Source organism: Hetaerina americana, unplaced genomic scaffold (genome assembly GCF_022747635.1).
Source record: "Hetaerina americana unplaced genomic scaffold, ioHetAmer1.1.p SCAF_81, whole genome shotgun sequence".
Lineage (NCBI taxonomy): Eukaryota > Metazoa > Arthropoda > Insecta > Odonata > Calopterygidae > Hetaerina > Hetaerina americana.
The window spans coordinates 1,219,952-1,243,747 of NW_027287439.1; the positions used below are offsets into that span (position 1 = coordinate 1,219,952).

General features: G+C 35.5%; 2 protein-coding genes across 6 annotated transcripts in view; one reads left to right on the forward strand and one right to left on the reverse strand.

The window, feature by feature from the left end:
* LOC139698318 (uncharacterized) overlaps positions 1 to 4,111 on the reverse strand; it is a 34,444-nt gene extending 30,333 nt beyond the window's left edge. Inside the window, exons 1-2 of one of the 3 annotated variants that reach the window (XM_071597209.1) lie at positions 3,977 to 4,111; positions 1,741 to 2,471 (exon numbers count right to left, since the gene is read on the reverse strand). In XM_071597209.1, coding sequence (XP_071453310.1) covers positions 1,741 to 2,190 — 450 coding nt within the window. In that variant the 5' untranslated portion in view covers positions 2,191 to 2,471; positions 3,977 to 4,111. Of the gene's footprint in view, positions 1 to 1,740; positions 2,472 to 2,874; positions 2,966 to 3,151; positions 3,222 to 3,976 lie in introns of those variants that run through there. The other 2 variants (XM_071597210.1, XM_071597211.1) reach the window with 2 other exon arrangements.
* LOC139698321 (enoyl-CoA delta isomerase 2-like) lies at positions 3,157 to 23,196 on the forward strand. 3 transcript variants are annotated; one of them, XM_071597213.1, is made up of 7 exons: positions 4,193 to 4,469; positions 4,691 to 4,793; positions 12,690 to 12,865; positions 16,663 to 16,783; positions 20,557 to 20,646; positions 21,268 to 21,411; positions 21,504 to 23,196. In XM_071597213.1, exons 2-7 carry the CDS (start codon positions 4,707 to 4,709, stop codon positions 21,657 to 21,659), a joined length of 774 nt encoding a protein of 257 aa, XP_071453314.1. In that variant the 5' UTR covers positions 4,193 to 4,469; positions 4,691 to 4,706; the 3' UTR covers positions 21,660 to 23,196. The 3 variants fall into 3 exon arrangements, with proteins under 3 accessions (XP_071453315.1, XP_071453314.1, XP_071453316.1); XM_071597214.1 differs by lacking the exons at positions 4,193 to 4,469; positions 4,691 to 4,793 and adding an exon at positions 3,157 to 3,273; XM_071597215.1 differs by lacking the exon at positions 20,557 to 20,646.
* The last annotated feature ends 600 nt before the right edge of the window (positions 23,197 to 23,796 follow it).

The following is a 23,796-nucleotide window of genomic DNA, read 5'->3' on the forward strand; positions in this document are numbered from 1 at the left end:
GAACAAGACAAACCCCAAACTATATTGAACAGTTCTTCAATTCCAAACACATTCTAACTCCATTCCATTCAGTATACCTATCTTTATTCTCTTCTTTACTTGTTTTGCTAGCATTCTCCACTCTATCCTTGACTCTATATGTACAATTTTAAAGTTTTTTTTAATAAATACTTATTTGGTGTTAAAAACATTTCATAGATCAATACCATGTCATAAAGGAAGCGCAATTTGAATGTAGATTCGGAAATAGAATAGCTAGATTTTGAAAGGAGAAAGGCACAGTATAAAGTCACGAGTGATACTTGTCTTGTAGTTGTTTCTATTGCCAATTAAGGACTAAAATGATTAAGGGAAGCATTTGGATGCAGATGGGGATACCCTAAATTTGTCTCAAAATTGTTCCTCCTCTCCTGCACTATATCTCTCCAGTACATATCAAGAAAGGAAGTTTTTCTCTCTTAAGTTTTACTTAATTAATATTTCAAGTGGATTGTTTTATTTATTTAGCCTTAGTCCAAAAACAGCACTCTGGCCTTTACATCGGACTATTAACAAAGAATAACAATGGAGACGATTACAAACACCCAAGCCCTAGGTGGAAGAAACCCACCCAGGCGGGAATCGAACCCGCGACCCATGGATTGGCAGACAAGGATATTACCCCGCCGCCACAGAGGCCAGCGAAAATTGTTTTATTTTTATGATATTGAATCGTAACTAATTCATTGTTTCTTTAAACGATAAATAGGAAAAATGAAATCATAAATATCACAACTAACCCAACAATGTTTCTTTTGGTCGTTAAAATTATTCCCACATTAAAATATGTTTAACGTGATATCAAGAATAGGGATTTTGGATGGAAACTAAAAAACACTTAGGGTTTCTTATAGAGGTAAAATTTGATAGGACCATGATGTGAAAATGTTCTCGTTAACTTTTGAAAAGTAAGGAAACCATAAAAGATGCATAAAGGATGGATCAACATATCAAACCCTTTAGCATTGATTGAACATGTAATTCAATGATTACCTCAAACTGGCGAGATTGGCCACTCAAGGTAGTTTGAATCACTGCCTACTGTTTAAGAGCTTGTAATAGTTGTATGTAATGTATTATAATTCCTATAATATGTATAATAAATTTTCCAACTTGGTGATTTTAATTTTTGCAGGATTTTAAAAAACATACCTTGGAGTAACAGCACAGTGAAAAAAATTACACACCCACTGATTAGAGAAGGGAGTACAAAAACATAGAGCTATGAAAGAGTAACAGCACTCTTTCATATCTCTATTGACTTGACTTCCGTAAGAGTATGCCAGGTCACCCAAAACAAGAGTGAATAGGACAAATAAAGAGCATTCTTTAAGACTAAATAAGAAGTACCAGACATTTAGATAAAACCCTTTCATATATCAAAGGGTATCACTACATTATCCATACACACAAAGAGCCAACGCAAACACCAGGTTTCTCTTCATTTTTCTCCCTCCCCAGAACATCCCACCCTACCCAATTACTCAGCTATTCCCAATAGTGACGATAACCTTAGCTTTCAGTTCCCTTCTCTAATGACTTAAATTAATTGAGATCTATACATAGGGACACAACGTAAAAATGTATTCATTATATACAATTACAAATTAGTATTACATTAGCCACTGCAAATTATAAAGAGTCAGCGCCGTGACTCTACTTAAAATTATTAATTACCACTAACAACATTTGCATCATTACCTGAGGCCATAATACTCCATTATTCCCGGCAACTTCAGTAGCAGGCTTCTCCTCCGCATCTGCCTGAGAAGATAACTGATTTGCCAACTTCTGTGACAAACTTTTGGCGAAAGTAGTATCGCCACTCCCTCCAAAATGTAATGATCTGCTGCGTATATTGTCAACAAGGACTACCCTTGGATGGCTTGAATTCCTCTTGATTTGACGCTTCAAAATTTCTTCTGCAATTTCATCCTGAGTCACAATTTGACTTGTGAGATTTCGGTAAGGTACTCTCATTCCAGGGCGTGGTTTTTGGGGACGGCGCCCAGGACCAGTTGAATCAATTGTTGGATTGTGTACAGTTCGACCCAACACATGTGGTGGTATAGTAAACGAAGGTGACACAGTAGTAGATATGCCATGAGTGGGTGAAACGTCTTCGTTTGGACGAGGCATTTTGCATGGCATTCAACCAAAATAAAGTAACTTATATGAGACTTCTTGGTTTCATTTTCATTCAACATACATCCGAAGTTGCTCGATGTCACCAGTGGATGGGAAACGATGTAAATTTTCGCTCCAAGAGGCCAGTGAACATAACGAAGGACAATTCACTACTTAAAAGTTCCGAGCTATTACTGCACCAATGATTAACATTTCCTGATAACCTATTTTCTTCCATTAAAGCTATTTATTTCACGTTAAACCGTATTCTGCCAATAAAATTGAGCGCCTGAGACCCCTTCTTCCTGAAATAAGAGCAGCGATTGTGTAATGTACCGAAAAAATAGTAGAAGTCCAAGAAATAATGAACGCATTAATGAAACACAGAAAAATTAATAACAACAGTGCCAATGGTAGGGGATCTTGGAATATTTAAAAACATGTGATCGGCCTTCGACTTTAGTATGCCGTAACCTTTGAACCATAAGATTTTTTCATACTCCATTTCAGACTTCTCATTTGGGTACTATGAATACACTTGCGAAAGTATGTAAATATTGACCCGCGATCGTAATAAAAATCCTGTGCGACGCTTTAAAAATGTACCCAACACTCACTATGAAGCTACTGTGATGGAAAAATAACAGTGACATGCATTCCTCTGCTAACTACAGTTTCTAAATACAAATGAAAGCAAAATTGTTATACATCATTCTTCGATTAGCGTTACGCTTAGGCCCCGTAAAATGCAATTCAATCGAGTGCAAAGACTCGGATACGGGAAAGGGGTTGATTAATCTCAGCAACGTTCACTTCGAATTACGAAATAGGCAGGGATAATCCAAATTTTAAACTAATACGATACGTTAAACACGATGGCTGACGTCAATTAATTATGAAAATCCCTGAAAAGCACTAGATCTAACGTTGCAATTTTGTAAACACAACGCAATTATGGATGTTCTGAAGATGTGAAACGACTTACATTTCTCAAATTAGATCATCTTTCATGATTTCGTTCGGGACGCATTTCGGTTAAAGCTTCGCAGTCCACGGACGTCTTCGGAAATCATAATTGTATCGTAGAGCATTTATTCAATGCCAAAGGTTCGGCAGATCGATTTTTCTACAACATTTCTTATTCGATGAAGTTGAAATTCAAAATAAATAAGTTACAATTTTCTCATTTACGCCAACCTGTTCCAGAGATAAAAATCAGCATAAAGTCTGCGCATGCGCGCCATGTGTAAGAATTTGTACCATGATCCGTTTATATCTAGAGACAATTACATGGACCCTTCCGGCAACTTCCGATGTACCCGGAGAGTCCCGGAAAATTTTATCACAGAGTACTTTTTTGATTACACAGGGGTGATTGCTGTTTCTACGGAATATGCTATTTCTAAACTCTCTTAAGCATTTATTACTGCAGACATTTCACAATCGTTTGCTTATTTTGACATTGAATCTAGCTTAATTATATTATGCAAAACACTACATTAATTCCCTAAATCTTCACCCGTGTTGGTACAAGGCCTAAGTAATATCTTACAAAAAATCAATTATATCTTCGTACATTCTCATTAATATCATCTTTCATTAAACCCATTACTTTAGACGTTAATGTGGCAGAATTTCTAGATCGTCAGATCACATTTTTTTGGATCGAATTATACTGGGTTAGATCAATGTTTAAAATTTGTCCATAAAAATGACCACAATAATGCCGATATCGTCCGCGTAATGAATGACCAGTAAGGCGGGCCCTAGTTTGTAGGCAAGGGGGTCAAGTACATATGGTATTACGTACCTTTTGATAAACACTAGAAAACTATAGTCCATGTGCAGTTGTACTTGTGATATTTTACATCGTGCTATAATAAATACCTCAAAGACTAACGTTTTTACATCGTATGGCCAACGCCACCATTATGAATTATTTGCATTAAGGTTGATGTACTACAGAGGTCTCCCTGCTTCGCATCACGTTCGTCGTTTTCTTTTTTTCGCACGGATTTTATTCTGATTCAGCATTTATGATTTTTTGGTCAATCCCACCCAGTTTGATTAGAATTAAATGAGGTCATTAATAATCAGCTGCTATCAGTTGATCTGTGATCTTCGCAACGTCACAACTCTTCAGAAATTTGTTCCTGTTCTTGAATATCAATTATTCTCTTTATCTTATATGTTGTTGTAAAAGAAATAATTTAACTTATTAAGAGCGACCAGAACTTTTTAAATTTCACTTCAAAATAATTTACCCTACACTTAATGGCGAAATTTTTATCAGTATAAAACAGGTATGACCCTTAATGTTTTGTGAAAGAGAAAAATTTTCTCCGTAATTGTGCCTTCCTACAAATGTCCCATCGAATGTGGAAAATATAATGCCTATAGAAAATAAAACTTCATGCTAGTTCATTAGATCCGGATTTGTTACAACTCTCTAAATGTGTGTACAGAAGATATAGATGTATTAACATATACTGTTTTAGAAACTCAAATAAATTCATTTTATTAGGTTGAGGAATACGAAAATGAGGAACATAACCGTGTCCGTCGATTGCGGGCTGCGAATCATAATATTAGATCGTCCCGAGAAGAAGAATGCTCTTGATCAAGAGGTTGGTATGCAATATTTTAGGAAATCCTTGACATTGCTCTATGTTTTGCCCGTTATTATACCCTTATTACTCTAGGGTGGAGCTTCAGGAGTTAACTGTCGCGAATGTAGCGATTTCAATTTTGATATTCGAATTTTTCTCCAATGAAAATTTGATTTACGGAGTAGAGTATATTATTCTATACAAATGAAAGCTTTGTGCCATGCACAGAAATCATGTTAATACGTAGTAGGTTTTAATGTAGACGCAAAGTAAAAGGACTCTGGTCGGAAAATACTTCTTTTTGTTAGTACTACTTTGTTGGTAGCTCTAAATGTGGAATATGAACCTACTAAAGTGTACAAATTGTATTTTTGGAGCAATGCACTTTTAGCCACCGTTTTTCTTTAACACGATAGTTGAGCATTGGTCATTATTCTTGAAAACAAGGGATTCCCGTGAAATTTACTTTATTGGATAACATAAAGTTTAATCATAAGACATCATTTTCACTGTAACTTCAGTCCGCATCCCTTAAACATTTTCTTACAGCATAGATGGGTACCTAGGAACGGACAGATGTTATCACAAGTTAACATGCGTTCCCACTAAGACTTGAACTAGAGTTCACTTTGTTCATGGAATGTCGAAGTCAAAAAACACTGCTTATATGCCATAAATAATTGTGTAAACAAATTTCGATTAATTAAGTTTGAATTCATGAATTAAAAGTAGTCTTGAACCAATCTGAACTTCAAATAACCAGGGAAATACAAATGTTTGCAGTAATGAGCCAAGTTTCATCTGCTGGGTTTATTTTCGTTGTTCCATGGACACAGGTATGCACTTATAAGTATTTCTGTGTACTCTCAATAGGCCAATTGTATGCTTGCTCAACTTGATTTTTTTCTCTCATAATACAAGAATTTTCCTTCGAAGTATGAAGAGGCAAAGGAAATACTTCTTTTCGGACCATCAAGTGAGATGTGATTACATGCAAACATGCTACTTAATGATTTTTACAACAGTCAATTTCTTATATAGGTTATTAAAAAAATACAGGCACACTTAACAGGGCATATAAATGGTTACCAATCCTTCCAGTACTAGCCTTCACGAGGAGAGCAGGCACCTCTGGAGTGGGAGAGAATCGAAAGAAGTTTAGTCATATGGGAACGGGGAGGACATGAGTTGAAGGTGGTGGGGTGTTCAATGAACTTGTTTCAACCCAGGAAGTTCAAACATGCTAAATGCCCAGATATATGCCCTTTCTGCTTACCATATTGCCGAAAACTAAAAACCTTATGTCAAAAGACAAGTTATGAGATGTGGCATGAATTGGAATAGGGAAAGTATAAAAGATAAGGATTGTAGAAATTAAGCAATTAGCAATGCTGAGGAAAAAGGGGAGTTGTGAATTTGCTGATACAGGAGGAGGTACTTAGGTTGTTAGTAATAATATACATATGTTCATGGAAAAGCCATTGGCATGGGAGCTAAGGAAGCAAGTAGCGCAGGGGTGATGCAGATTGGTGAGCAGACTGAATATGTAATCAAGTAAGGTAGCAGTGACTTCCACATGGCAAGGGTCAATGAAGGAGAGGTGTTTAGGGATCAAGTGAAGAATCTGTGAATTCAAAGATCTCTTTAAGTTTGCTTGATGTTCGTGGGATATAGAAGGGCATTGGAGGTAAGAGTGAGGAAGTAATATAATTATTTCTTTAATTCTACCCAGTTCACCACAAGGCCCAAGATTTCCACATCTTATGCTCTTAACCTCTGAACCACACATACTTGAACCAATTTTATTTTAATATCCTTCATAAAAACAATATTTAGGAAGGTAATAGGATATCACCTCAATTATTATCCCAAAGCTGTTATGGACAATATAATGACAATGATTACTGGCAAATATGGGACTTGGCCCAATTGGCCATATGTCATACCTGGCAGCAGGAGTAGCAAAGCTTCTGCGGTCATCATCTTTGAAAGGCAAAACCAATAGCAGCAGCATGAAGACGGAATGACTGGACCAGTTAGAACAGAGAGTTAGAATGATAGGAAGATGTTGAGGACAGGGAAATTAAAAAATATTAAGTGTGAATTTTAGGGCAGCAATATATACTCGGGAGATGACCAGGATATTGCAGGAGTGAGCATAAAATTGAATAAGGGTCAAACTGTGTTTGTTATACTATAAGAGAGCAATTTAATAATGTATATGTCAATGTCCAGCCATATAGAAGAGGAAAGTAAAAGAAGTATATGATCATCTGGAAGAGATTATAGAAGTAGTAGAATGGAAGGGAAATGTAATCGTGATGGGAGACTGTAGTCTGGCAGGGAAGCAGTGTGAGACAGTCCGGATGGAGAAATGGAAATGCCATGGGTAAAAGACTAATGGAATTTTGTTATGAAAAACATATTTGTGTTAAACACCTTCTTCAAGCAAAATGGTAACCATGAAAAATTGGTTTTCCATAGTAGATAATCATGGAATGGATATTCAGAGATATCCAGATATCAGTTAGATATTATTATATTTAGGCAGATATTTAGGAACAACATGATTACTTTGCACAATTTTCCAGGTGTAGATGAGGATTCCAATCATAATTTAGTAATTTATCATAATAAGTAATCCACTGGTAGGGTAGGTTTTGGATGGACACGACTACCAAATAAATATTTTGTGATGTCTAACAAAACACGATCCAGCAACCTACTCTACATCAAGTCCCTCTTCATCTCTGTGTACTTCCTTCCTCCCTTCATCCCATCCAACATCCCTATCCTATTCCTACCTTTTCCTCGTTCGCCTAACATTTTCCCGTCTATCAGTCTTTAAGATCCCACTGCCGATCAATATGCCCTTCATCAATTTTTACTGCAGTCCTAATGATTTCTCCCAACAATCCCTCTCTTTGCCCACAATACCAAGTACTTCCTTGTTGTTTTCCTTTCGGTCTATTTCACCTTCTCCATTCTTCTCCACATCCACATTTCAAAAGCCTCCAATCTACTTCTATCATCCAGCTTCACTGACCATTCTTCCATGCCGTACAAACCTATGCTTCATATCAAAGTTTTAACAAGTATTTTTTTAACATCCTTACTGGATTCCATCTGGGTCCACTATTATCCAACTGACTCAATTTTTTTTTTAACCATTCAATCAATGGATGATCACCTATCACTGCAAAACTGCCTTAATAGGCTTCAAAAAGGGTGTGAGCTTTACTATCTAACTCTCGATTTAATAAAATGCTATTCTGTAACATTCAGCTGGAAAAGGAGTCCACAGCATTGTGAATATAGACTGAGCAATTATCCTATGGCCCGACTAACAAAGACCTTGGAGTTATATTTGACTCACAGTTAACATTCAATCAACATTTAACTATGTTCAATCTGAAACATACGGATCGCTTGGATTTATTCTTCCGATACTGTAAAAACTTTAAACATAGAGAGTCATATAAAGTTCTGTTCATCTCATTAGGTAGGTCACTCTGTTAATATTGCTATACTGCTCGGTCACCTTACTACAAACTCCATATTCATACAATCGAATGTGTTCAAAGGAAATTTGTGTGCAAAATTACATTCAAATTCACAAAGATTTTTATAGTTATCATGAAATGTTACCACCACTAAATCTTTACTCCTTGCATAAACGTAGAAAAATTAATAACATAACTTTTCTTTATTGATTACTGCATAACAAGATTGATTCCTTAGAACTCCTAAGGGCATTATCTTTCTGAGAACCTTCACATAACACAAGGTATGAAGCACTCTTTAAAATTGGCTATCATGCACAAAACTGCACTTACTACGGACCTATTAGCCATATTATGAGAGATGCCAGCAGTTGTGATTATATTGACTTACTTTCTATCTCACCAGGATCGCTTAAAAAAATGTCAAAAAAATCTGAAGAATTTTTGAATGCTAATTATTGCTATGTGGATATCGGTACAAGTCAATAATTTACTCCTAATGCCCATTGGGAAAATTTTCTTAATCGATGCCACAAGGTCTAGTTAATACCTACTATTAACATTTTGTACCATCATCTGGCCAGTAACAAATACTATATTTCTAAAATTCCTTTTCCATTTTTTAATTTTAATATTATTTAAAATTGATATTTTGTTTACATTAATTAAGCTAACTAGGTACGTTTGCATACCCATGTACCATCTGAAAATATCTTTCATGCATTGCAAATCAAAATTCTTCTTTAATATTAAATTATATTTTCATTCTCAATAACAAGTATGTAACTTTATGTAATGTTTACCCGTTTGTAAATGTTTTTTTATAATTGTGGAACCAACGTATGTTTTTTGCCTTTCTTTGTGTAAAAGGGTTATTCCTTTTTAATTAATTAATACTCAACATCCTTGTCATCAACCCCTTTCCTTTTTGTGAAAACCTCTTTGCCTAGCGCAATTCTTTTCCTTACGTCCTTACTACTTTGACCATGTTGATCCAAAACACTTCCGAGATACGTAAACTGTTCAACCTGCTCTGGCTTTTGCCCTCCTTTTCTAACGTTAAGCTTGCCCTTTGTCTTTATGGAAAATTGTATTACCTTTGTTTTATTCATATTGATTCTCATCCCATACCTGTCGCACTGAATTTCCAATTCACTCAGCAATGTTTGCCACTCCTTGGCGGACTGACAATCTAGAGCTTGGTCATCAGCATACCTAAATGATTTTACGAATTCCCCACCCACTTTCATTCTTACCTCCAGTTCTTTCCATGCCTCTTTAATCATTTCCTCCACTTGTTCGTTGAAGAGCACCGGTCATAATGGGCAACCCTGCCTTAAGCCTCTTCCTAACACTGCCCATCTGGACTCTCGATTCCCCACTCGCACCTGAGCAGTCTGAGACATGTACAGGTTGCGGATTAGCCTTCTGTTCCTCCAATCCATTCCCATTTTCTTCAATATACTCATTAGTTTTTCCCAATTCACTCTATCAAACCCCTTTTCAAAATCTACAAAACAGGCAAATGCATCCTGATTGTATTCTATATTCTTCTCGATTAGTGATCTCATTTCTGCAACGGCATCGCTCATGCCTCTCCCCTTCCTAAATTCAAACTGATCATACCCTAAGTAATCATTTGCCCTTCTCTCCCATCCTTTTGTTGATGATCCTGAGAACAATTTTAGCTGCATGGGAAATTACACTTATTGCTCTGTAGTCCTCACATGATATAGCCTTTACCTTTTTCGAAATAGGAACTAACATTGATCTCACAAAGTCTTTTGGCCAGAATTCTCCCCCATAGGTACTACAAATCAGTCCATATAGACTCTTCATCCCTCATTTTCCTAAACCTTTCAGTAGTTGTCTACCCCCACAGGGTACTACCTCAGGGTATTTGATTTCATCTTCCTTAATGACTTTTCTATCTCATCATCCAATATGCCTGGACCTAAGCTATCTTCATCTACGTCCTGTTCCTTTTCTATGTCTAAACTTGTTGGCCTAAGTTCTTTACCATCAAGTTCTTCTATATATTCCTTCCATCTCTCTTGGATCCTCTCCATGTCAACTATTATCTTGCCCGACTTATCTGTAACTGTTAGCACAGATCTTCCTCCTTACTTCCTGATGGTGATTTAACCTTGCTGTATAGCGCACCGATTTCACCCTTCCTCTGCAAACTTTCCGTATCCTCGCACTGCGTCTTCCACCATGCTTCTTTTGCTGCCCATCTCAATTTATTATTTAACTCTTTGTACTTCCATTTGCCTAACTCTGTGTTTACACGCTTCCATTTTCTTCTCTTTGAAAACATCTCATTTCCGATCCATGGTTTCCTTGTCTTTTTACCATAAACTGTTCCTGTAGCTTCTTTTGTGGCTTTTGATATCCCTTTCTTGATACCTTCCCCGTTTTCTTCGATAGTTATCAGCTCTTTACCATCATATATGATTCTCTACAGCCCCCTTCCTTGTCAATCCATTTAATGCTTCTACATTCCATTTCTTAACCTGCTGAACCTGCCTTACCTTTTTGAATTAGATGGTACACTTCATAAAACTAAATTATGGTCAGAGTCCGCATCCGCTTCCGGGAAGCTGTGCGAATTGATCACATTGTTCCTGAATCTGTCCCTAACCATAATATAATCTAACAGATACCTTTCTGAGTCACCTGGCATTTTCCATGCATACATGGGCCTTTTATTGTGTCTAAACTAATTGTTGGTGATGGCTAACCCCTGTCTCCTGCAGAACTCAATAGATTTCTCCCACGGTCATTCCTCATACCTAAACCGTAGTCCCTAACCTCATCACCATCTCTTCCTTTGCCTATCGTCTCATTCAAATCCCCCATCACTATTAAATATTTCTCTGCAGGAAAACACACAATTATGTCCTCTAACTGATTGTATATCATATTGACTTCTTCCTACTTATGATTGCTCGGTTGCATGTACACCTGAACAATGACCAAGTTCATTGGTTCTGCTTCTATCTCTACTAGTAATATTCTATCCGTTGCTTGCTCTATGTTGACTATGCTTCATGGCTCTTGTCCCCACTGCTGCATATTGTTCTATAACTATCACTGCAGTAATCCCCATTATCCATCCATCTCACCTCGCATAAGTCAAAAATATCTATTTATTTACTCTTTCCATCTCTTGCTTTATATTCTCTAATTTTCCTGTCCTCAACATTTTCCCAACCGTCCCAGTTCCTATTCTAACTAAATTGGTCTTTTTCTTCTGCGTCTTTTGTCCTGGAAAGAACTGGGGATAGGAATTAAAGTTGGAGGGGAATTTATAAAATAGGTTTCCAGGTAATTGAGCTTAAGTTTTTTAGCCAGTCAGTCAAGGGATAAAAAGTATTGATGAGCATATTAGAAAGTGAGGTTGATAGGTATGGGATGAGAATCAATGAAAATGAAACAAAATTTATTAGGCTTTAGAGAAAGGTTAAGGCTAAGATAAATGAGAAAATAGGAGAGAAAAAACTAGAGAAGGTGGATAAGCTTATCTATGGTGGCATCATGATGGTCATGCAATGGAGACATAGGAAGAAGTATTCCATTCGGCAATGAAGCTTTCAATAGGAGGTAATTGATGACAGGGACATCGAGTAATGATGTTAAGAATAGACATTGACTTGATTGAATCAAGGATGAGGCAGGTGCAATGTTTGGAGATGCAAATGCACCTTTACTCTAATTTGCCTACAATGCAATCCTGCTGGCTGAGTATCTAAAAGATCTGCAGACAGGAGCCCTCGATAGTTTTAGTGAGGCTACAAACAGAATGAAATCAAAGATGAATATATCTAAAAGGAAGGTAGTCCTGTTTGATAAGAATGGGAAGAATGATTAAAAAATGAGTGTAATTAGTTAAGTAAATGAGTAAGGAAATGATGTAGTAAAACTTGGGCTAATTTATGAAAGATGGTGTAATAGATAAAGACATCAAATGATGTAAAAATGTTACCAGATAGGTTGGTGATAGAATGTGGAGTATTTAAAAAATGAATGTTTGTTTTAGTACCCGCCTAATTACACCTCAAGTAAGAATCGGGATACCACTGAAAAAGATATGCCGCCACTGGGATTCCACCCTGCGCACTCTGGGTTGGAAGCCAGTATGTTATCCACCACACCATCTTGAACCCCAAAACTCTTCTTTTTGGTGTAATTCGTCTTCAGCTTCTTTGAGTCACCAGCTTAGAGCTTATATTTTACCCTTATGGTTCATAATTTATTCATTAGGATTAATTAAGTAAAGAAGCTAGGTAAAATAATATCTTGCAATAATACTTTTTCTCCAAGGTCATTACTGCTAAAATGATTTAATATTATTTAAGAATTTACTCCTATCTCTTTTGATGCAATTATTTTCCTCACTCATGACCAGATGTACCATGACCTGATACTGGCACTAAAAGAAGCAGCTTCAGATGAAAAAACATTTATCACAGTTATCACAGGTCGAGGTGATTATTACTCCAGTGGAAATGATATTACCAGTGGTGCAGATTTCGTTAGTGGTGATTTAAAGGAAAGAATTAATGAAGCCTGCATATTGATAAGGTATTATTCAAAATTTTGAGCATGGGTTACTACATAGTAAATAGTTTAAAATGTCCCATCTTTTAAATACCATTACCCTTGTGCCCAATTGGTGTAGTTTGTTAAAATTAATAATGATGGAGTCTCATTCCAAGGGATGAAACTGTAAATTTTTGTGTACTTGCAGCATGGTACATAATTAATGTCTGGAAAAATCTGGTCTGGAATAACCTAAACAAATCACTTGATAATAAAGTTAACACAATAACAAATTGTCAAATAATGTTGGATGGTTCAGTGAAACTAGTAAATATTGAAGTGGAAACAGTTAAATAATGCCAAAGCTTTTAATAATGTTAAATAAAAAAATCATTTCGTATGACTTTGGTTCAAAATAAGATAAAGCTTTATTATTTATTTATCAACTTAATTGGGCGAGGTTGAGACTTATAGTCCCTTCTTTGACCAAAGCCTTAGACATTACATTGAAGAAAATTACATACAACCAAGCCCTAGATGCAGGAAAATCCACCTAGGTGGGAATCGACCTCTGGGTTGGCAGGCGAGGACGTTACCCAACCGCTACCAAGGCCGGGGTGCCATGCAAGTTGTTTGCCTTTGCACTGTTTGGAATGACTCGGTGCTTAATGAACAAATATTGAACAGAGAGAATGAAATTGGAAAGTTATTTTCACTCTTTGCCACATGCAATCTTTATTAAGTATCTGAGGGACTTCCATTTGACCAAAGATATGCCAGCATAATTCAACTGTGTACATTTTATTATAGTTAAGAAAAAATATGGATTAAATATAAATATATTGAATTCAATGATATCGTTTTGTGGTTTACACTGGTTCTCCTTTCAGGTGGGATTATATCAAGATGGATGTAATATGTGCTAATTAGAATGAAATTATAAAGACTAAAATTATTAAAGGACATGAGGTCCAGGCTATCAGCAATTTTGGTGAACACAGAAGGATTTCTTGTGTACCTGAAATGGTTGGAAAGTCATTTTGGTAACCCATGTTTTTAATTATTGACGGCAGTGAACAAATACATTTTTGATGAACACAAGCCAATATACAGCTAAACTTCTATGTTGTTCATAACACTACACTCAGACACTGAAACATCCTATTCTATAATAAAAATATTCCTCAACTCGACATACATTTTGCATCTCTTCATTCCATTCTTTTCTATTCAATACATCTCATCTTTTCCTAACTCTACCTCACTTACTCAACATCTTTCTTCCCTTAATCACATTATTTTGGTATTCCATTGCTGTTCAAAATGACTTTTATCCAATTTTCCTGCCTTCATCAAATTTCTCCCAGAAGCCTACTTTCTTCTCCTCCACTATGCCCACTTCCCAAAAATTTTTCTTTCCTGTACATTTTAGTTTTTCCACACCCACATTTGTAAACCCCCTATTCCATATTTATCCTCTCCTGACTAAGTTTCAGAGCCATACAACTCTATGCTCCTTGCAAAGATTTCAATAACCGTTTCTTTACATCTTAATTTTATCTCCTTTTCATCAACTTCTTCCTCTTTGTGAAAGCTTCTTTACCAATTCCAATTCTTCTTTTAATGTCCTTACTTCTTGGCCCATTTTAATTTAACACTAAATTTCATCAACGGATGAACTGTTTTACATCCTCTAGTTTATGTCATCCCTCTTCAATGTTTTATTACATTGCGCCTATTTCTTGAGAACCTCATTACCTTCATTTTGCCATTGATTCTTTCTTAATAGATGGAAAACTAGTTCTCTAATGCTCTCCCCAAATATTGTAATCCCTTGGCTAATTGGCTCACCAAACATTAATAATCAGCAAATCTGATTTGATCAGTTCCCATCTAATTTCATCCCTATTATTAGGGTTAACTTATATATTTTTAAAATATGAATGTCTCAAGTGTTTATTCTATATTACTGTATTACCCACCTAAATGTCAACAACTTAAATGTTGTGACTAGCTCTTAACAAGTTCCTTTTACCCATAGACCTGCAGTGCTGGGAACAATGGTGATATCCCATGGCTAGGCCATATGCAAAGTAGATTAAAGGATACAAACCAGATGAAAGTTACTAGGCACACCATCTGTACCTCAGTTTACTAGATGTAATGGCATTTAAGTTTAGTTCAAAGGTTATTTAAAGCACTAGTGCCACAATAAAAATGCTATTTATGGAGACAATAGAAGCTACCCCAATTATTCTTCCCATTAAAATAAGCGGAATGCAAAAGAAAAATACTGAATTCTGGTAACTGAGAGTGTGTTCTCTCATACATGTCAAGTATGGCAGCTAGGGAGACAAGACCTCTATAATCACTGTTATGTGAAACCCAGGCACCACCCAGCCAATAGATGCAGAAAGAATGACACTGAAGAGGACCACAATAGATAGGAAGTTCTTAAGTGAACAGTTCAAAATGAACTATTCCTTTCAGTGAACTACATATTAGTACCAAAGGCATGCAGTAGTAAACTAAATTTCTCCATTGCAAAGAATACTTGAAGACCACTTATTTCAATTTAGTTTAGTAAGAAAAAATGTTTTTATAATAACTTATCTGTTAGTAATAACTATATGTATATTATCAACAATGCAAGAATAATACCACAAAATATAGCTGAATGGTGATAACAGGGGGGTTAAAATTAGGTACCTCCTTGGTGCTCACATTAGTGATGACAGGAGAGAGTTAACATACCATGCTGCAAAAAAAGGAGTCATTACCAATATCTTATGGTCAATATAATGAATGATTATTACAATTAGAAAAAGTGCAAATCACACTATGTCTATATGACTTATAATGTGCAGTATTTTATATTAGCAGAATAGTAACACTTCGATTAAAGTGATTAAGCATTCAAAATGAACTAAAAGAAAAATTAAGATAATATCCTGTAGTTTTCATCTCTCAAAGTAATGAGAGGGACCTAGTAATTTACCCTTATACATCTTTTAAGATTAGGTCCAGTGTTTTTATTATCCATATGTACTGGGTGCGGCAACATAACTTCTATTTTTGAATGTATTTTATGTTTGAAAAAAGGAAGTCATGTTGTTGCACCTTGTATATGCAGTGTGGAGGATGTGGTAGCCTGGAGGGTCAGGGTTTGATTCCCTGGCCTGATTGCTTTTCCCCAAGCTTTGTGATTTTTCAGGTACCAATGGAAATCAGGTTGAAATAATGTTATCTAATGAGCTATTCCCTAAATTGAATGGTTATCCCATCATTAGACCACAAATGTAAGAATGTCCAAACAATGTTAGGGTAGGGATATTAAAAAAACATCAAACAGGAAAGAAAAAAAATATATATTTCACGGCTGAACACAAAAAGTTGGAAATAAGGTGATTTCATAGGAGAAAAGCAAACAGAAGAAGTAGATGAGAACCAACATGGGGTAGTAGTACAACAGGGTAAAAACCTGGGAAGCGGGAGATAATCATACAATTCAAGAGTTTTGCAAAAGAAAGGACATGCTTTTACCTAGCTTCCAGTTGAACCACCAGAATAGAAATGAGGGTAAATGAAAAATGCTGGGATTTCCTGGAATTGGATTGATTTTTGAACTAAATAATCAATTTTTCCCAGGGAGCTGACACAGATTCAGTTTATAATTTAGTTGTTATGCAAAATAATGTTGGATTGAATCGAATAAAGATTAAGTAATGCACATTTAATTTTATTTTAATAGAGCAATTTTTTCACTAATAAGTATGCTAATGATTCAAGTTAATAAAAAAATTCTTTTGCTCTTTAACACATAATTTCTTTCCTTTCAGGAATTTTGTTAATGCTTTCATCGAATTTCCAAAAATATTGGTGGCAGCAGTAAATGGGCCAGCTATAGGTATAGGAGTAACAACTTTAGGGCTATGTGACGTAGTTTATGCTTCAGATAAGGTAAGCCTGATGGGAAATATGACCCAATTTTCAAATTGAAATAGTGCTCATATAAGTACATAACTGGCATTATTAACTAAAATAGGTGGTTGAAACAGGATTATTTTGAGAAATAAAACTGAATTGAATATTAAATGACTCTTGAGTAACAATGAAAAATTGAAGAGAATCAATTTTTTCACATTAGACTGTCCAACTACGCTTATCACTAACAATGCCCAGCAGGGGCCAATTGAGTGTTATCATGTTTAATAATTTTAATAAATAAAAGTATATTGTTATTCCATTTTGCTTTTAGAAATTCTTTGACCAATTAAATGGATTTTTGTATGCTTCATGTTTTTGAAGTTTTCAACAGGTGTACTCACATATATATAAGTATATGAAAATATGTTTTTATTTAGTTATTTACATTAACACCCTGACTATCAATGGCAGTCAATTGTGGACTCAGGCCGCAATTTAGTTGTTATGAAATGTAGCGTACGTTTCAAAAAGATAAGGCAGGGGCGGCGAGTTAGAAAATGGAATGTAGAAGCATTAAATGGTTTGAAAAGGAAGGAATACAAACAGGCGGTAGAGAAAATCATGGAGGATGGTAAAGAGCTTAGTACAATCGAAGAAAAATGGGAATGTATCAAGAAAGGGTTGTCTAAAGCCGCCAAAGACACTATTGGAACCATTAACGCTAAAAGGACGAGGAAACCATGGATCACGGATGAGATGATTACAAAGATGGATGAGCGGCGAAAATGGAAGAATATGAATACAGAATTAGGCAAAATGAAGTACAAAGAATTGAACAATAAATTGAGGTGGGCAACAAATAAAGCAAAAGAATGGTGGAAGACGCAGTGCGAGGATATGGAAAGTCTGCAGAGGAAGGGTGAAATTGGTGCGCTGTACAGCAAAGTTAAATCGTTATCGGGAAGTAAGAAAGGAAGAGCTATGCTAACAGTTAGAGATAAGGAGGGTAAGGTAATAGTTGACGCAGGAAAGATCCAAGAGAAATGGAAGGAGTATATAGAAGAATTGTATAGTAAAGAACTTAGTCCAACAAAGTTAGACATTGAAAAAGAATATGATGTAGAGGAAGACAGCTTAGGTCCAGGCATACTAGACAATGAGATAGAAAGGGCATTAAGGGAGATGAAAGTAAATAAGGCCGTGGGGGTGGATAACATTCCCGCGGAGCTGTTGAAATGTTTAGGAAAATGTGGGAGGAAGAGGCTATACGGGCTGATTCGTAGTATTTATGTGGAAGGAATCTGGCCGGAAGACTTTGTGAGATCAGTTTTTGTTCCTATTCCGAAAAAGGTAAAGGCTACATCATGTGAGGACTACAGGATGATAAGTTTGATATCCCACGCAGCTAAAGTTGTTCTCAGGATCATAAACAAAAGGATGGAGAGTAGGGCAAATGATTATTTAGGGGATGATCAGTTTGGGTTTAGGAAGGGGAGAGGTACGCGTGATGCCATTGCAGTAATGAGATTATTAATCGAGAGGAATATAGAACACAACCAGGAGGTATTTGCCTGTTTCGTAGATTTCGAAAAAGCGTTTGATAGAGTGAATTGGGAAAAACTAATGAGCATTCTGCAGAAAATAGGAATAGATTGGAGGGAAAGGAGGCTAATCTGCAACCTGTACATGTCTCAGACTGCTCAGGTGCGGGTGGGAAACGGGGAGTCCGGATGGGCAGTGTTAGGAAGGGGTGTAAGGCAGGGTTGCCCTTTATCACCGTTGCTGTTCAACCTGTATGCAGAGGAAATGATCAAAGATGCATGGGAAGAACTGGAGGTAGGAATGAAAGTGGGCGGGGAATTCGTAAAATCAGTTAGGTTTGCTGATGACCAAGCTTTAGTTTGTCAGTCAGCCAAGGGGTTGCAAGCATTGCTGAGTGAATTGGAAATTCAGTGCGACAGGTATGGGATGAGAATCAATATTAATATAACAAAGGTTATGCGATTTTCTAGAAAGAAAAAGTCCAAGCTCAACATTAAAATCGGAGGGCAAATACTAGAGCAGGTAGAACAGTTTACGTATCTCGGTAGTGTTTTGGACCAACACGGTCAAAGTAGTAGGGACGTAAGGAGAAGAATTGCGCTAGGCAAAGAGGCTTTCACAAGGAGGAGGGAGTTGATGACAGGGACATTGAGTAAGGACATTAAGAAAAGACTCGTAAAAACTTTGATATGGAGCGTAGCTATGTACGGCGCGGAATCGTGGTCGCTGAAGCAGGAGGATAGACGTAGATTGGAGGCTTTTGAAATGTGGGTGTGGAGAAGAATGGAGAAGGTGAAATGGACAGAGAAGAAAACAAATGAAGAAGTACTTGGTATGGTGGGCGAAGAAAGGGGTTTGTTGGGAGAAATCCTATGGAGGCAGGAAAAGTGGATGAAGGGGGTGTTGACCGGTAGTGGGATGTTGAAGACTGTGATAGAGGGGAGAATGTTGGGTAAAACAGGAAAGGGAAGGAACAGGATAGGGATGTTGGACGGGATGAAGGGAGGAAGAAAGTACTCAGAGATGAAGAGGGACCTGATATAGAGTAGGATGATGTATTTTGTGTTTTGTTAGGAGTAATAAAATGTTTGTTTGGTGGTTGTGTCCATCCAAAAACCTACCTTAACTGGTAGATTACCTTAAAAAAATCAATGGCATGAGAGGAATGGCTAGTCTTCGAGTTGAGGGCTGGAAATGTTGAGTGTTACTGTATCTACTGCAGCTGACTCTCACTGTCCTCTTAAGTTTTTTTAAAACCAAAATTATATGTTTAATGATAAACATAGCCATTTTTTCAATAGTCTAAATCATCCAATATTTCATGTTAGCTCTATAACTTGAAGTAGGCATAATATGCTACAATATGACCTGCATATGTTTCCATTTTATTTGATGTTGTGGAATAATTTCATATCATTCAATCAAATGTAGTCCTTCTATTAAAAGTAGGTTTTTGGACTGGCTCTACATACTATTCTGTACTAAATATCATAAATGCTTTCTCTTGTTGCCCTACATTATTTCATTCCGTTAACTCTTTCTCCCATATTAATCAACTAAGTGTCCTGTATGGGGATCTCTCTTCACTCATTGTTTGGTATACTTTCTTAATTGTTTATTGGGAATTTCTTTTTATTTTCATTGTGCCTATGTAAAATTCACTATTCCAGACTCTCATAAGGGCATCAGCCCTTCAGTTCTGCCTCAGTAATAAGTGTTCCATCACTCACATGATTCTAATCCCCTATTAGCCACAAATAAATGTATAGTTTTTAAATCTGCTACTCTTTACTATAAGTGCAAATATAAAAATACATTGAAGGCTTAGTTATGTAGCGAAGGTAATAAATAATATATTTTTTATGATTCCACAACGGCAGTGTTAAAAGTTGGGAAGCTATCTCAAAATAAATATTCTAAGATTTCAGTTAGTGGCAGAGTGAACAAAATTGCTTAATCAAAATGTTTATTCATAATTATAAGACATTATTTTAATAATTGAAAATGAAATCATTTTTATCTGCAGCTGTTGCCATATTTTTGTCATGTTTATGCTGTGCCTATTTCTAATCATTAAACTAATTGCACTACATGTTCAAGTGTTACTACATGAAATAAAATATTTATATCATTTTCAGTCTTTTGAACAACTTACTTCATATTTTTAATCTCTTTATGATTAATTCTTGTATGGAGAATAATTTTTCTTTCAATGATTATTACCTGGAAAATTCATTTTAATAACACATTCTAATAATTTTTAGGCAACATTCCATACTCCATTTGTACCCCTTGGCATATCTGCAGAAGGTTGCTCTACATATACATTCCCTAGAATAATGGGAACAAGTAAGGTAAGAATTATGCTTTTAATACAATAGCATTTAGCTTGCATAATTATGAATCGGGAGGCATGTTAGCTTTGTGAGCATTAAGCCATTGACTGAAGGGTCCCAGGTTTAAATGAAGGCGAGGCATTTAGACAGTCTCAGCTAAACCCAATCAGTATAATACATCTGGATACCAGTTCTCCCCGAGGACCTGCAGAAGGGAAATGCACTGACCTTGCCTTTTTAAAATATATATTTATATAAATAATTATGTATGTAATCACATGCTATGATTTTGCTTATCCTACCCTAATATTAAGGTTTTTTACTCCAGGATGATTTCGTTTCCCTGCTTCCATACCGAGTGTGTAAGAAAATTTATTCAGTCCGTAATCAATTAATTTTGTTACTTCATCCCATGTCAGATGGATTTTCTTGTTAACTGATTAAAATTTTAATCAATATCTTTATTCATCTTGACAAAGATTTTGTTTAATGGTCAAATTAAGTTTTATTGGCTTCTTAAATCCTCATATATCCACAATTTATCACTTGTTTTATGCATATATGGTTATATATATATATATACTCATACACACAATAAAACTAGAGATTATTTAAACAAGGAAATCTTATTTTTATTAGGCAGGTGATCTCCTTTATTTCAACTATAAAATGACTGCTAAGGAGGCAAAGGATTGTGGACTAGTGAGTGAAGTTTTTCCAGATTCCTGTTTTGCAGAGAAAGTGTTTGGCCATCTCAAGAAAATGGTGACAATGCCATCAAAGGTTAGCAGAAATGGAAAATGGGATATTTCCAATGTTAGTGCTAGTCTACTTTTGAGGTTGGTTCACTTAACTCTTGTGCAATTTCTTTTCAGTCAATGATATTCACCAAAGCTCTTGTTCGTCGATGGGATGTAGACGAACTGAGGAAAGCTAATGAAGCAGAGTGTGAAAGACTGAAGGAGCGATGGGGGTCGGAGGATTTTATCAATGCAGTGGTTAAATTTATTTCTCGGCGTAATAAACTATGAGTATCTAGTATCTTTAGGTGATTTTTCTGACAGGCTGCAACATTATCCTAACAGATATTTAAGATTTAATTATAGAAATTGACAACTCAGATATTTGTTAATCCTCTAATACTAATAACAATACTTTGTACTCCCCACAAAAAATTCACTTTTTCTGGAGACAAACGGTGGAACAGTCCAATCATATTAGGTTAAAATGCTTTCTATTGCCAAATAAAATTGATTGTAAAATTAACATCACCACACTATGGACCCAAAGGTTTTAAATGATCGGTGGAGGTAGAGAGCACTTCGTGTTAAGCCCCGTAGCAATTGATATTAATACATCAGGGTGGATGGACCTACGCCTGTGACATCTATGTATAGTTTTTAGGAAGGCCTGATTCCCAGAAAAATCACATGGGTTTGAGTCTAGAGTACAGATGCATCGCCCAAAGCAAAAATCAGGATCTTCCAGTCCAGTCTCACACTTAATTCAATGAACTACTACGCCACTGAAGATACAATAGTTCAAAATTAATAAATATTTCTTTTAACATGATTTATATGTTTCATCAATATTTATCTGTGCCTGAAATATTAAATTTTATGCACAATTCAAAATTATAAATGGAACTAATGCAGTTGATTACAGATTTATATTACTTTATATCTACTTATAATTTGAGCCATTACAAAATACGTTGGTATTTTATGTGATTTAGCCAGCTCTAAGGTATTTAGAATAGAATGGGTGTTTGTGATTAGTGAATGAAATAATTTAAAATGTGCATTTTTATATACTTATAACATCACAAAAATATTTTGACTAGCAGGTTTCTAACATATTTTATATAAATTTTAGCATTGTGTGATATCCTACTGGTTAGAGAGATAATGTGATAATTACATACTCATTTGATGCCAAATAGTCCATGAACTATATACATCGATTTTATTGTAAATATGGTTCATACTTAAATTATGAATTTTTGGAAACAAATAGTGTTATAGAAACTCCATTAATTTACAGTTCTAGAAAGGCATTTGTGGGCCATTAACTGACTGCTTTTAGTGATACTTGACAAATAAGGAGTTACATCACTGAAAGAAATACACAGCATTTAAGTTCAAATAATAATAATTTTTATCCGATAAAGCGGTCCATTTTTACACTTACAACCCACAAACATTTTTATCTCGCTAAAGAACTTGCTTATATGGCTGGAAAATATACAATATATGCATATAGTAAAAGTTGCATCTCATTACTTTAACAGGTGGAGTTTTCAGTTTGAGAATGTACTAAATGTTTGAACATTGAAACCATGATATTTTTGCATAGAATCATTCAAAATTTAAACAACTTACTGATACATTTCTTACTATGTTAACATGTACTACATCCTAGGTTAAGCCATATCATTCCATTATCCTATTTTTGAATGTTCTCTATCATTGTTAATTCTGATTGTTTTTTGTTGAAATTAAACAAATGCTATCTTTGTATATTATGTACCTGTATCTTTAAAAATAATTACCCAGCCACAATAAATGATCTGTTAAAATAAATGCACTTAAACCCTTGAAGAAATTATAACATGATCAAATGAGCAAACTAAACAATTTATACTTACCCATATTTTTCAAATATGTACAATATATATATTTGTGCTAATCAGGGCATTGGAATTGACAATTGTCAGGGAATTGACAATTATAAGTTACTGCCAAAATCACTTAATCACAGTCATCAACTTGAAGTTGATTGGATAGGTGAGGGTGGAGCTTACCTCGTACTATGGCATGAATATAATATATAAGCTGGAAACAATACTGAGCATATAATTTTTGGGGAAGATGAAGGGGGAAATTTATCCCAGGGCCATACATCTTTATTCAAACAGCTACAGCTGTATTTACGGTTTGAACTTAGGAAGGAATGATATCAGTCATCTCAGCATATTTTCACCACTTCTATTCTTTGATATGAGGAATGATTAGTTAAATGCCTACTTCAAAATGTTTCCCATCACATACATTTTTGGTTACTCTTAAATATTTCTGTTAGTAGTCATTCTAATATCATTCCCTCATTTTGTTAATTGAAACCTGAAGCCATCATTTAAAAGAAAATGCTAAGTGGGCAATATTAATA

Excerpts from the sequence above, each read along its gene's own strand:
- LOC139698321 (XM_071597213.1), top strand. The coding sequence starts at position 4,707 with ATGAGGAACATAACCGTGTCCGTCGATTGCGGGCTGCGAATCATAATA. Across the intron at positions 12,866-16,662 it reads GAAGCCTGCATATTGATAAG|GAATTTTGTTAATGCTTTCA; the intron begins GTATTATTCAAA and ends CTTTCCTTTCAG. Across the intron at positions 20,647-21,267 it reads GAATAATGGGAACAAGTAAG|GCAGGTGATCTCCTTTATTT; the intron begins GTAAGAATTATG and ends TATTTTTATTAG.